General features: G+C 40.6%; 1 protein-coding gene across 3 annotated transcripts in view; it reads right to left on the bottom strand.

Moving 5' to 3' along the window:
* The window catches only part of nek8 (NIMA-related kinase 8), a 78,014-nt gene that overhangs the window by 21,621 nt on the left and 41,321 nt on the right, over positions 1–15,072 (bottom strand). For all 3 annotated transcript variants that reach the window (XM_073053372.1, XM_073053374.1, XM_073053373.1), the window contains 3 exons: positions 13,574–13,691; positions 6,816–6,966; positions 1,148–1,311 (listed from right to left, as the gene is read on the bottom strand). In XM_073053372.1, the coding sequence (XP_072909473.1) occupies positions 1,148–1,311; positions 6,816–6,966; positions 13,574–13,691 (433 nt within the window). The remainder of the gene's footprint in view (positions 1–1,147; positions 1,312–6,815; positions 6,967–13,573; positions 13,692–15,072) is intronic.

The following is a 15,072-nucleotide window of genomic DNA, read 5'->3' as shown; positions in this document are numbered from 1 at the left end:
GCTCACCATAATAGTTAGATCAATTTGTACTGGATTCAACTGGAACATAGCTAGTCAGGAGGAATTTAGAATTGAACATTCTTAGAGAGTCAGATAGAGAACTTATTTAGTCACAGTTTGTGTAGGGATTAATTGGCCTAGTCAAATAGTCTGCTGGGGAACAGGGAATGGGGAAAGGTGCTTGTGCAACATCAGTAAATAATGTAAATGTTAAAATATGAACTTGGATATTAAAGATGATGTGTACAAAATTTGAAAGGTAATTTCATCAAGTGAACATTTATGTACAACTTTAATTATATCTTGTGCTTTGAAACCAGAGTCCACTACAAGGTACTGTAAGTGTCACAAAACCCATATAGCATAATGCCTTATACAGTATGTAGCAAGCATAGGCAGTTGCATCCAATACTACAGGGTCTTAGAAAACTTATTTTTCATTCCTTCAAATGTTTCTCCTTTCACTAAAAATCATTCTTGCTGAGATGCATATTAACAACTCCTCAGTACTGAAGCACGTGACAGAAAGTCTTAGTAGGTTTGTGATAATAAAGAATAACTACGATAATCAGGCATGCCGAGGACTCTGATGCCAGGTTGATTTTCCAGGCTATGGGATGTCATTACCATTAATTAAACATGTGTAGGAGAATTAGTTTTAAAATGTTACATGGTATTACAATAAGATCTCCAGTGATCAAGGTAAGTTTCATGAAAGCATTGGAACTGGGGACCTTGTGAGTCTCAGGGTGAAGGGCAAGGACCAGGGAAGTGTTAGGCAAACAGAGGCCCTGATGAATCTTGGGGAGTGTGGGGACAAGTGAGTTTCACAGGAAGGTGGGAAGACGTTACTTGGTTAACCAGATGGTCGGATATCATATTATCAAAGTTTTACTGAAAACATCCACATATATATGTCTCCAACAATCGTGCTGTCTTATTTTGCCACTAACAGTGATCCTTGTTTTTATCCCCTCTGTTCCTTAACAGTGCCGTGAATAATTATAACATATTAGCTGTTTCTTCGACCAGAGATTGGAAACTGCACCCATGGCATGGACCAAACGTTGCCTTCTGCTCTGTGAAGTTTTCATCTAGAACCCAACCAGTGAGCTGCAAAAGTTGTTTCTGAAAGGGCATTCTTCACCTGTCACAGCTGCAGAGTGAGCGGTCCCAACATCGGCATGCACAATATTTCCTTCATTAAGGGGATATGACTGCACAGGAGTGAAGATGTGAACCTCTTCAACTTGATTGGAGGGATGAGGATCTTCAGCTGCAGTTATTTTATCCAGACCCAGCTTATTAAATCTGGGAAACAAAAAATAACAATCAGTTTAAGTTCAATTACAAAATTAAATCAAAAATATCTAACAATTGTCATGCATTCTTAAAAATAGCTTAAAGAACAGTTATAGTCTAAGTAAGGGAGTTCAACCAACTGCAAGGTACAGTGGATTCACGTTAAAAGGGACACATCAGGATCAATGAATCTTGGCCCAATTAAGTGGCTACCGAAGTTTCATGGAAATAGTTTAAAAGGTATGAAAAAGACAAACTGTCATTTTACTCAGTAACAAATTATGTGTTTAAATCAAATACAGAATAAATTAGAACAGTACCAATACTACTGGTAGTTGTTCATCATATGCAATGATGACAGGAAACCTGTGAGGGAGAATTTTTAAAGTGGGAAAATGTCTTTGGGCTGGGACAGTTCTATTCTCAACCCCAAAAGTCGGGGTCCAGTGGGACAAGTAGACATCACAACAGGGGCCTCCTTGGTTACGGTAGATGACCAGGACTTCTTCTGTGCCTCTTCATACCCTTCGCTCTCCACCTTGGGTTGAAGAACTGTCTTCCTAGCTGTTGGATCTTACTGCAGATCTCATCTGCCCAGACCACTGGAGTTGACTTCACATGCTAGGACAGGCGTGTCCCCATCTCACCAGGTACGAGACCTGCCAGCACTGTTTAGCCCGCCTGTTGAAGTGGTGTATCGTAGTGTGACAGTATGCAAACAAATACTTGGAGCCACAGGTGAGAGCTGAGTGTTTGGTGGGGTACAAAGGCAACATTCAAGATGATTGTCGATACCTTCAAATTCTTCATAGTTCCTAACTTGTTGAAGTAGGGAAATCATTTCATTTTTACTCCCAGCTGCTTCTGGCATTTCCAAGTCTGAATGCTTGAAACCACAGTCAGCAAAACAGTTCTGAATTGTCTTAATGCTTACTTCTCACCAACTATCAGTGAGAATATCACTGGTTTTTGAACACAAACACATGCAACTGACACTATTTAAAAACTTTATTCTAAGTGCAGTGTAGTGTCTAAAGGAAACACGATGTGCATACGACTGACACTAATTAGAAAACATTTGGCAATGGTTTCCTGCCTCAATTAAGCACCACATTGTTCTAAATAAATGAAAGGAATCCCAGCTAGTTTATCAATTTGTTTTTGCTCTTTAAGAGTTGTCCCAAATAAAACAGCTACCCCGATTAACTGAGGCTCAATTAACTGGAATCCGCTGTACTTGCAAACAAAGATGATAGTCAAGGTTGATAATGAGGGATCCCTGTTTTTTTTAATCTGCTAGGAGCCTAGTGTACATAGAGCTTCATTACAATGGACTTAAATTTACAAATCAAGCTACTGAGGAACATACACCCAGCTGTAACATTTTTATTTGCTCAGCACCAACTCTCCCTTCCCTTGACATTTATGTACTCCAATCTAAAGCTTAGACATGAGGTAAAAAGCCAATTCTGAGTGGTGCCATGAGTTTGACAAGAACTTTGCCATCATCTTCAGAATTATAGCAAAGGCAAACCAGCTATCATCAGCTGAAGGTCATGAGCTTCAGTACGAATTGCTTATTTCTTTGTCTATCACCAATGAAGGTTGCCAAACCCAAGACATGTTTTCAACTGCTAAGTCAGCCTTTCAGCAGCTGATTGTCCCATTCAACTTTATCATATTCAACTTTATCTATTGGACTTCTGCTTTCAGAAGGATGCATAATCATACATGGAACTTCAGTATCCTGCTAGCACCAATCCCATTATTCTGAATATTCAGTGCCATGCACCAGATTTATTTGTTGTTCTTAATCCAAATCTTCATGCAAGGGGCTTGGCAAAAAAATAAATACAAGAGATTTTGTAGATGCTGGAAGTCCAGAGCAACACATGCAAAATGCTGGAAGAACACAGCCGGTCAGGCAGCATCTATGGAAATGAATAAACAGTTGACATTCAGGCAGATTCCCTTCATCAGGACCAGAAAGGAAGGAGGAAGAAGCAAGAATAAGGTAATGGGGTGCAAGTTGGAAGGTGATAAATGAAGCGAAATGGGTAGGAGAGGGGAAATGAAGTGAGAAGCTGTAAGGTGATAGGTAGAAAAGGTAAAGGGCTGGAGAAGAAGGAATCTGACAGGAGAATACAGTGGGAGAGTACCATGGGAGAAAGGGAAAGAGGAGCGGCCTCAGGTGAAGGCAATAGGTAAGTAAGGAGAAAAAAAGAGGTAAGAGGGGGGCTTGAGTGGGAAACTGAACAAGAGTGAAGGGGGAGGGAGAAAAATTACCATTTGTGCCATTAGGTTGGCAGCTACCCAAATGGGATATGAGGTGTTGCTTCTCCAACCCAAGAGTGGCCTCATTGTGGCAGTAGGGGAACCCATGGACAGACATGTTGGAATGGGAATGGGGACTGGAATTAAAATGGTTGGCCACCAGGAAATCATGCCTTTTTGCAGATGGAGCTAAGGCACTCAACAAAGCGATCACCTAATCTATGCTGGGTCTCACTAGTGTAGAGGGGACCACAAAGGGAGCACCGGACATAATAGATGACCAAAACAAACTCCCAAGTGAAGTGTCACCTCACCTGGAAGGACTGTTTGGTGCCCTAAACAGAAGTGAGAGAGAGAAAGTGAATAGGCAAATGTAGCACTTCTTCCACTTGGGGTGGGGTGGGGGTGGGGGAGACAAGCGCCAGGAGGGAGAACAATGGACAAGAGAATCATGGAGGGAGCAATTGCTGCAGAAAGCAGAGAGTGGGGAGGAGCTAAAGATGAGTCAGATGATAGGGTCCCTTTGAAGATGGCAGAAATTACAGAGAATGATGTGATGGATGCGGAGGCTTTTAGGGCGGTAGGTGAAGACAATTCTATCCCTGTTAAGGAGGCGGGAATACAGGGTGAGGGCAGATGTCCAGGAAATGGAGGAGATGCGGGTGAGAGCATTATCACTGGTAGAGGAAGGGAAACTGTTTTCTGAAGAACGGGGACATCTCCATCTCTGATGTCCTGGTAAGGAAAGCCTCATCTTAGGAACAGATGCGGTGCAGATCAAGGAACTGAGAAAATGGAACGGCATTTTACAGGAGACAGGGTAGAAAGAGGTAGCGTCAAGATAGCCGTGGGAGTTAGTAGGTTTATAAAAGATATCAGTAGACAGTTTGCCTCCAGAGATAGATACAGAGAGATTGAGAAAGAGGAGAGTGGTGTCAAAAATGGACTAAGTGAAGTTAAGAGCAGGGTGGATGTTGGAGACAAAGTTGATCAACAAACTCTTCTCAGGCTTCCAGGCAGGTGCAGATAATGATTTTAAACAGCGTTTCGATGATAAACTCTGCCATCTTCAGGGACGATGCCTGGGCATGTCTCATCAGGTGGTATCTAATCAGGAGGGACAGATGCCAGAGATATAAATACCACCGGACTAGACATGCCCAGACATCATCCCTGATGAAGATGGCAGAGTTTGTCATCAAAACACTGGTTAAAATCGATACCTGTACCTGGCTGGAAGCCTGAGAAGAGTTTAATCATCATATACGCCAGGAAGCACTGGATTGTTCAAGTTGATCGAATTTACAAGCTCAGCATGGGTACGGGAAGCAACACCAATGCAGACATCAAAATAGTGCGTAAAGAGTTGGGAAGCATTACTAGGAAAGGCTTAGAACATGGGAGTATTCCACATGCCAACAAAAAGGCAGGTATAGCTAGGGCCCATGCAGTTACCCAAGGCTACCCCTTGAATTTGGAGAAAGTGGGAGGATCCTAAACAGAAATTGTTGAGTGTGAGGACCAGTTCTGCCAGACAGAGGAGATGGTGGTGGAGGGGAACTGGTCAGGTCCATTGTCACGAAAGAATCAGAGAGTGTTAAGGCCTTCTTGATGGGGATAGAAGTGTATAGGGACTGGATATCTATGGTGAAAATGAATTGATCATGGCCAGGGAATTGGAAGTTGTTGAGGAGATCGACAGCATGTGAAGTGTCACAGATGTAGGTGGGAAGAGATTGAATAGATCCAGGTACGTGAATATGAGTTCAAAGGGGCAGGAGCAGGCAGAAACAATAAGGCTACCTGGACAGTCAGGTTAGTAAGTCTTGTGGGGTATGGGGACTATGAGGTTGTTGATAGTGAATGGGAGATCTCCAGGGTTGATGCAACTGGTGATGGTACCAGAGACAATGTTCCAATTATCCTGAGTGGGGTCCTTTTCAAGATGTAAGTAAGAGGAGGTGTCTGAGAGCTGCTGCCTGGCCTCTGCAAGGTAGAGGTCAGTCCACCAGACCACAACAGCGCTGCCTTTGTCTGCGGGCTTAGGATTAATGCGGAGAGAGTAAGGACCATGTGTTCAGAGGGGGTAAGGTTTGAGGAGCAGAGCAGAGTGTTGAAGTCGAGATGGCTGATGTCTCGTCAAAAATTAGAGATGAAAAGATCAACAGCAGGCAGGAAACTAGCGTGGGGTGACAAGAAAAGGAGGAGGGTTGTAGACAGGAGAAGGGGTTCAGGGTGGGGAATCCTTTCCAAAGAAGTGGGCTCAGAGACAGTGTGTTGCTTGGCAAAGAAAACTATAATTGCACAGGTGATTACATCGGCATGATATTATGTAAGAGATCACTGTAGGTCATACCCATGCATAATAAGGATTTTATAAACATGCAATGGGAAAGCTTCTAAGAATTCCTAATCATAAGAAGCAACAAATGGGACCCAATTTCAGCATTCAATTTAACCCAGCACTATCTTTATGGCAAGGAGGAAAGTTAAAGCAGTCTTTGCCCCTGCTCGGCCTAGTGTACATGATTCAATTTAATAGCTACTAAGAAGCAATTCCATAGTTTGGATAGAGGAAACTTGTACATTCCAATCCAAACTTTTGAGGTTTATATTTATCTTGGATAGGCCATGATCCTTGGACACCCACCCACAATCCTTGTACCACGGGCTAAAGAAGATAGGAATACTGTACATTGCTCAGAATGGCAGACAATGACTACAGTATTATTCTTTCGAAGCTGCTCTATAGCATTTTACGAAATGGTTACAACAGGTAGCAAAGACCATCTGTGGAAAGCTATCTATGGAATCTATCACTAATGAAGGTTCAAATACTACCTTGATGGTTAACAATCCATTTTCAATCCTTTTATCAAAACAGAGACCCAATGAGATTTTTGCTTACTCTTAATAGTTTTTTAAGAGGTAGAGAAAATTTTCTGGATGAAATCTAATACCAATCCTGGTACTTCCACTAACTGGGACGCATCAGGAATGTTTAGATTTTAAGATGACAGAAGCTGAAAGACAACAAGATATCCTGTACTTCAATAGACTGAGGATGGCGAAGAAATGAAGCATATGTAGGATATTTGAAACAAGGCTTAGAATGAATAAGAAAGTTCAGAAAAGCACAGACCATGTCAGTGTTAACTAAATATAGACTGAGTGACAGACATCACCCAGGAGATCATAAGATTATTTTGATATCCAGTCAGGGAATACTTGTTCAATACCTATTGCTTCCACAGGCCAAAATGTGATTCTGTGTTGTAAGGATCATTGAAGAATCAATTCCACACAAAACTTTCTGGGCTTCATGCTCTGCTGGAATGTTCACTTGCTGAGGGGAATTATGCGACTCCTGAGTTTCCAAGCCAAGCCGACCTGGTTTAGAAATGGAAAAAAAAAATACACATACTGTACATCTCTCACATTTGAATCATTCATTTTACGACTGAATGCATAAGCTTTTTAGCAATCCTGTATTATGCCAACAACTATTATGTGATTAGAATGGAATTGGAGACCTAACCTTTTGTATCACATACCATGTCATTCTTTAAAAGCTACATTATGAAATGTAAAAAAACATAAATAATAATAAAAAAATAATAGTTGGGTGGATGAATGGATAGATTTTTGAGCTCAATTGAGGACTGCACATTCTGCAGTTAATTAGCATGAGATTTGATGTACATCTGTAACTCACCCTGACCATCTGTTTTTTTTTTGTGTAATATATAGGTTAATTTTGCCTCCTGGGGAAAAAAAAGCTACCTAACAGAACTGACAGTTGGCAATGGACAAAAGACCTGCAATAGCTGGAAAACCCAATGACAGGAAAATAATTGAACATTCTGCAACTTGCACATGAACAATAAGGAGTATCGGGGAGCATGAACAGTAGAGGATGAAAACAGAACTACTTATCTCATCAATATGAAATACTAATTTATTTCTCAGATTTCCGTTTGGCCCATCAAACTACTGATTCCCATCAGCCCTATTCCGCACTTATTTCCCTATAACTATTTCAAAGGTTCATTTATTATCAAAGAAAACAAGTCTGAGATTCTTCTTCTCCAAATAGCAACAAAACCAAGAGAGAAGGGCAACACGATTATCAACACCCAGACTCCCCTCCGCTGCACGAAACACAACAAGAACATCAGCTCCCAAATACCCCTCTCCCATCACAAAAATACGAACAAAAACGCAACAAGAATATCAACACCCAAACCCCCTCCCCCAGATGAAACGCAAAGAGAACATCAGCCTCCAAATACCTCTCTCCTCCAACAAAAAATGAACAAAAACACAAGAATATCTACCTCAAACCCCCTCCACCACATGAAATGCAAAGAGAACATTGCCCTCCAAATCCCCCTCCCCCACAAAAAGAATCTAACAAAAAAATAAGAACACAGACCCCTAAATCCCCCTCCCCCACTCAAATAATGAGAAAGAGTGGATGAAAACACAGAATATAAAAAAACTATAGGACTGAAAAAAAAGACCATAGTCCATAGTCCAAATCTATATCCATATCCAAAATGCAGAAAACCTCAGTAACATCCTCTGAGCACAGTGGCAGGCCACACAGACTCCCCTCTCCGGCAGTAGAGCGATCCCACCAGCGATTAGAAGGCAGGCAGCCAGCGTTCACCTTCTGCATTTGTCTCGATGCCTCAATCACCCTTGTTGCTTTAATCAGCAAATAATGGAAGCTTTAATCAGCAAAATGAAGTTGAATATCAGCTCGTGCCCCCCCACCCCACAGCCTCATGCTCGATCACCCAAACGATCTCCAGACTGCAAATCACAGGGTGCAACAGCTCCTCTCATGTACCCTGATGTTGAAATCTGCCACCCAGTCCAGAGGTCATTTACATTAGCCAATTAACCCACAAGCAGCTCTTCTTTGGGATGGGAGAATGAACCAGAACGTCGGGGGAAATCTCAAGGTCATGGAAAAGCATGGAAATTGCAGGTTGATAGTTTCCTATCTCAGGTTTGAACTAGCACTGCCTATACCCCACCATGCTATCCATTAAGGGAATTAAGGAATGTGGGGTTAGTGCAGGGATAGTGCAGGGAAGTGGCACTGAGATTAAGGATCTGCCATGAGGTGGGTGAACAGCAGAGAAGGCACAGGCAGCTGAATGATCCACTCCTGCTTTTAATTTTATTGTCTTCAGGAAATGCACATTCTATGTACTTAAATCCATTTTCTTCTGACCTCTCTCATTTACAGGGTGTTTTCTCCCTTAGAACTAAGCTTCACGGGATATTTTTGTTGCTTTGTGTGCCATTCTTTGTAACACAACATGCTAGAGACTGTTGTGCGTGAAAATCCTAGGGTCAGCAGTTTCTGAGATAGTCAAACCACCTCATCTGGCACCAATAATCATTCCAGAGTCAAAGTCATTTTAGATCACATTCCCTTCCAATTCTGATGTTTGCTCTGAACAACAACTGAACCTCTGGACTATTCTCATACTTTTATGTATTGAATTGCTGCCATATGATTGGCAGATTAGATATTTGCATTAATGAGCAGGTGTACAAGTGTACCCAATAAAGTGGCCACTGAGTGTAGATATATAGTATTTTATGACACACTGCACTTTGTGAAAAAGGAAGTATAAACAACATAAATTTAGAGAAATTGCTAAATAATATGTTACTAGATGATTACATTTACATCTGCTGGCTCATCACATCTACCTAATATTTGGATGTTTTCCTGTACAATTAATATTATAGTGGAATAAATGCAATTATGAAAGCAGTTCTTTTAAGAATATCAAGATTTGATTAGATTAGATTAAAAGAAGTCAGTCTGCCCAACTGGTCCATGATCTCTAAGATTCCATCTAAGCTAGTCCCATATCCCTCTAAATCATATAGAATTGCACCTTTTAAATATTGCTGTTTATTGATTTTATTTTTTATTTGAAGATGCAGCTCAGTATCAGACCCTTCCAGCCCAATGAACCCGTGCTGCCCAATTACACCCATGTGAACAATTAACTTACTAACCCGTATGCCTTTGGACTGTGGGAGGAAACCAGAGCATCCGGAGGAAACCCATGCAGTTACGGGGAGAACCTGCAAACTCCTTACAGATTGTGGAGGGAATTCAACCCAGGTCACTGGCGCTGTAATAGCGATAGGATTAGCTACTGTACCATTTCATTAATGCACCCATTAACAACAATGATATAAATAATCTACTTGAGGTAGTTGAGGAAGAATTGTTGAACAGCTAACTTGGATTTTATTCAGTTCTAATACAAACACCACCTTCAATATTAAAAAAAATGTCATGGAATAACAAATTCCTAGGGCAAGGCTGTATGTAGACCTCATAGTAAATTAGCAATAAAAGCAAGACCTCCAATACAGCACATCTCTCCAAACCAGATTAAATTGAGAACAGCTTTGAAGATGGAAATAAAAACTATCAATGCACACCTTTAATTTGAAAAATAAAACCAAGGTATTAATATTACCACAACTCATACTGCATTTATTTTTAAGTTAGATTTACTTTTAAATGTTTGGCAAATTATACTGCGTGTATATTAGTCAAGTATCAACCATATCAATATGGCCCAAGATGTGATTAAGTTACTGGAAAACTAGTAACTGGACCATTGAGCTGCAGGCATGAGTACGAATCACACCAGAAAAGCTAGGAATTTAAATTCAAGCAATTAAATTGTAATTCAGTAATGATGACCTTGACAACCCTATTCCCAAACAGTTTCTCCTTTCAAGGATACAGTACTCAATTCAGTAAGTACTAGTTGCTAAATTCCCATTTTGGTATGAGAATCTGGATAAAGGTACAATATCTGATCTTTGGAAGTGTCATTATTCATCACCTGATAACTACAAGCACACGCTTTTCACTGAGAACTAACAAACAGCTGTGGGAGCCCTACGTATTATTTTGTCTTGAATTCAAAACGTAGCGCTCCAAATGGGAACTGGTTTGGTCGCAGTTAAAATAACACTGTTACAGTGCCAGCAATCCGAGTTCGTTTCTCGTTGCTGTCTGTAAGGAGTTTTCACATCCTTCCCTTCACCATGTGGCTTTCCAGTTTCCTCCCACATCCCAAAGCTGTATGGGTTAAGTAGGTTAACTAGTCACATAGTTGCAATTGGGCAGCATGGGCTCATGGACCAGAAGGGCCTATTACTGTGCTATATCTTTAAATAAAATTAAAAAATTAAAATGCAGTCACACCAGCGAGTGAGGCTGAGACCTTCCTGTTACATAGAACTAATGTTACATATCAAGAAATGATTTTTTTTCTACCAATTGAGGTATCAAAGTGGTCCTGCAAAAAAAAGATGAAAATCTTAAAAATATAATTCATGTTTCCAACAGTATAAATGGTACTGTGAGTTTCCAGCACCTTTAATCCAAGCAATTGGCAAGTAAACCTAACAGAAAAGTATTCCTGCATCCAGACTTAGTTTTGTTTATATTAATGCTTTCAATAAAGCAAGATCAGTAACTGGAGGATAAACTTAACTGACAAGAAAACTAGTCAAGAGATTTTGTTTTGTATAGGCATGTACAGATTTTATTGTCACTTGTATGATATGAAATTAATGCATTGCCTAATGGCTATAGATTTAGATTCAATAAAGGCTTGCATACAGGAAGTTGTCGGCGGGTCATATTCTGCTTGGAGGTCGGTGACAAGTGGTGTGCCTCAGGGATCTGTTCTGGGACCCCTACTCTTCATGATTATTATAAATTACCTGGATGAGGAAGTGCAGGAATGGGTTAGTAAATTTGCTGATGACACAAAGGTTGGAGGTTGCGGATAGTGCGGAGGGTTGTCAGAGGTTACCGCAGGATATTGATAAGATGCAAAACTGGGCTGGGAAGTGGCAGATGGAGTTCAACCCAGGTAAGTGTGAGGTGGTTCATCTTGGTAGGTCAAATACGATGACAGAATATAGTATTAATGGTAAGACTCTTGGCAGTGTGGAGGATCAGAGGGATCTTGGGGTCCGAGTCCATAGGTTGACTGTGCAGGTTGACTCTGTGGTTAAAAAAGCATACGGTGCATTGGCCTTCATCAGTTGTGAGATTGAATTTAGGAGCTGAGAGGAAATGTTGCAGCTATTTAGGACCCTGGTCAGACCCCACTTGGAGTACTGTGGTCAGGTCTGGTCACCTCACTACAGGAAGGATGTGGAAACCATAGAAAGAGTGCAGAGGAGATTTACAAGGATGTTGCCTGGATTGGGGAGCATGCCTTATGAGAATACGTTGAGTGAAATCGGCCTTTCTTCCTTGGAGCAACGGAGGATGAGAGGTGTCTTGATAGAGGTGTACAACATGATGAGAGGCATTGATCATGTGGATAGTCAGAGGCTTTTTCCCAGGGCTGAAATGGTTAGCATGAGAGGGCACAGTTTTAAGGTACTTGGAAGCAGGTATAGAGGAGACATCAGGGGTAAGTTTTTTTTATGCAGAGTGGTGAGTGCATGGAATGGACTGCCAGCAACAGTGCTGGAGGCGGATACGATAAGGTCTTCTAAGAGACTCCTGGACAGATACATGGAGCTCAGGAAAATAGAGGGCTATGGATAACCCTAGGTAATTTCTAAGGTAAGGACATGTTCAGCACAGCTTTGTGGGCCTGTATTGTGCTGTAGGTTTTCTATGTTTCTATGTAAGTGCAGTATATGTATTTAAATAACTGGAAGTCTACAAGAATAGAGAAGGGAGTGGTATGAATTGGATTACTCTTTCAAATAGTTTACACAAGCATCATTGCCTAAATGGCCTTCTCCAATATTTTGAAGTTCTACGATTCCATTTGTAATCTGATTTATCTTTCAGTAGACTCCAGTTTAAATGCAAACTGAAACAATGCATCATAACATCAAATAACATGCTTGTTTTATGATCAGATTACAATAATTAGAGACATATGCTTCTAGAGGTTCTTTGTATGTCACTGCCCTGGGACAAAAATTTTGTCCATTAGTAAACAGAACACCAAGGGCTACTTATAATCTTAAGTTACTGGCCACCAAATAAATCTGGAGCCTTATTCATTGGTGCTGCAGTCATAACAGGGCACTGTAACCTGCTGATAGTGAAGTGTACAGGTACAGATAAATCTGTCCTTAATGACGGATGGAAAGACAGCAACAGGAATGATGAACATTGCTCTTGGCATCCAGCTGATACCTTCATTAACACAGCAAATGTAAATCTGACAGAATGCCTTTGTCTGCCATTTACTACTACTCCAGGACCTTGCACTGCTGCATGTTCAGCTTGGCTCATACAGCTTGAGCAATCATGCTCTGGCTCCATCCTAACTCTACTGAAACTGGTTTTCTTAACCTGGAAACAGAAGTAAATACTCAGGTAAAACTGTGTCTCAATAGTCCAAGAGGAATTAAGGAGCCAGTATTAGCTGTGTAAATAGAAGAAGGCTGTGTCAGAAAACTTCTCTCTATCAAGACTAAACAAGCACAAGCATTTAAATTTCCTATGAATTAGAAAACATGTGTGCCCTTGAATTTTAATAGTGCATTTGCAACATTATGTTAACAGGTTTCACATTTCTCATTGCTATTCCCGATAAGAGTCCATACCACCTTCATTCAGCAAGAATTTACATCTCTGCAATTCTCCCCAACAGAGAAAGAAGTTGCAAACAGTAGTAACCACACAAGAGCAAACAACATGAAACAGGAAAATCAAGTTAGAGCATGCCAAGAATGTGACCAGAACTAATAATGCTACCTGCATTGTTAAGGTTAAGAGCTAGGCATCTGGAATGGCTTCATGCAGAAGACTAACTTAGCGTGGTGTACTTGTGTTTTAAAATTACCGACAAGTGCATTTTGCTTAATATAATTGTTTCTGGAAGACCTAAAGGAAAGATCATGCTATTCATTTTTTTAAAAACAGAAACTCCATATTTCAAACAAAAGGATTTCTCACCGTTGTCTCCTCGTCCCCATGAAAATACTTCTCGGTCATTGGTTGCTGCCAAAACATGTGATGCACCACATGAAACTTGGGCAATCTCAAAGCCAAGCAGTGCCTCGACAATTTTTGGCTGTGGGGTGGAGGTTGAGAGATATGTGGAAACATAGTGGTTAAATACACTAGCTGTGAAATGTGATTTCATTGACATTTAGACAAATTTTAATTGTGGTTTCTTGCTCTTCCTCCACTGACTTCCCCCTGAAAAAGTCTTATTTTTGAAGGCTTGGTTAAAGGGATCGGTATGATGCCCCAGAAAGTATTTTCTTTTAAACAAAATTATAATGCTGCTCAACACACAAAATGCTGGAGGAACTCAGCAGGCCAGTCAGCATCTAGGAAAAGAGTACAGTCGACGTTTGGAGCCAAAACCCTTTGGCAGGACATTTCCAATTTTCACTTGTTATTCCATTTTCTGTGGCAACTGACTAAAAGCTCGTGACCTTCTAATACCTCATCCAGGTACAAAAATTCTGCATACAAACACATGAACTTGGAACAGGAGTAGGCCACTTGGCTCGCTAAGCCTGCTTCACAATTTAATAAGATTACAGCTGATGTGATTGCAAACTCAGCTCAGTATTCCAGTCTACCCATGGTAACAATTCACTCTCGGTGATGATCAAAAACCAGAGGTATAGTTGATTATCTATACCTCTGTCTCAAAAATATTCACACTCTGCTTCTAACGTCCTTTAAGGAGGAGAGTAGATTCATTACTCTGAAATGAGTAATATCACTTCATCTCTGCCCCGAATGCCAGAATAACTCAGCAGGTCAGACAACCCTTCACTTTTAAGCAGTTCTGAATTTTACCATTAAGTAACAACCTCACTACATTCATCCTGTCAAGACACCTCAGGATCTTGTACATGTCAATTAATCCCCCTCTCACTATTCGAAGCTCCAGTGGATACAAGCCTATGCATTTTTCCTCAAAAGACAACCCACCCATTCCAAATATTAATCCAGCGAACACCTTCTGAATCACTTACAATACATTTACATCCTTCCTTATATAAGGCCAATTACATATGCAGTGTTCTAAATGTGGTGAGATCGATATACTTTATAACTAAAGCATAAATTCCCAAATTTTGTATTCAATTCCCTCAGCAATAAACAAGAACATACTGTTGGCTTTCCTATCTACTTATTGTACCTGCAATTTCACCTTTTGCACATCGTGCATAAAGATACCCAGATCTCTCTGTATCTCAGAGCTCAACAATCTCTTATCATTTGGCTAATATGCTCGATAATTATTTTTTTCTGTCCAAATGGACAAATTTACATTTTCCCACGTTATTTTCTATTTGTCATACCTTGGCCCAGTCAGCCTAAGTCCTTTTGTAGCTTTCATTTGTCCTTTATACAACCTATGCTCCTACCTATTCTTGTGTTATAACAACAGTAACCACTTAGTCATAGAGTCACAGAACACTACAGCAAAG

Source organism: Hemitrygon akajei, chromosome 8 (assembly GCF_048418815.1).
Source record: "Hemitrygon akajei chromosome 8, sHemAka1.3, whole genome shotgun sequence".
Classification (NCBI taxonomy): domain Eukaryota; kingdom Metazoa; phylum Chordata; class Chondrichthyes; order Myliobatiformes; family Dasyatidae; genus Hemitrygon; species Hemitrygon akajei.
This window is presented reverse-complemented; position numbering and strand designations above follow the sequence as displayed.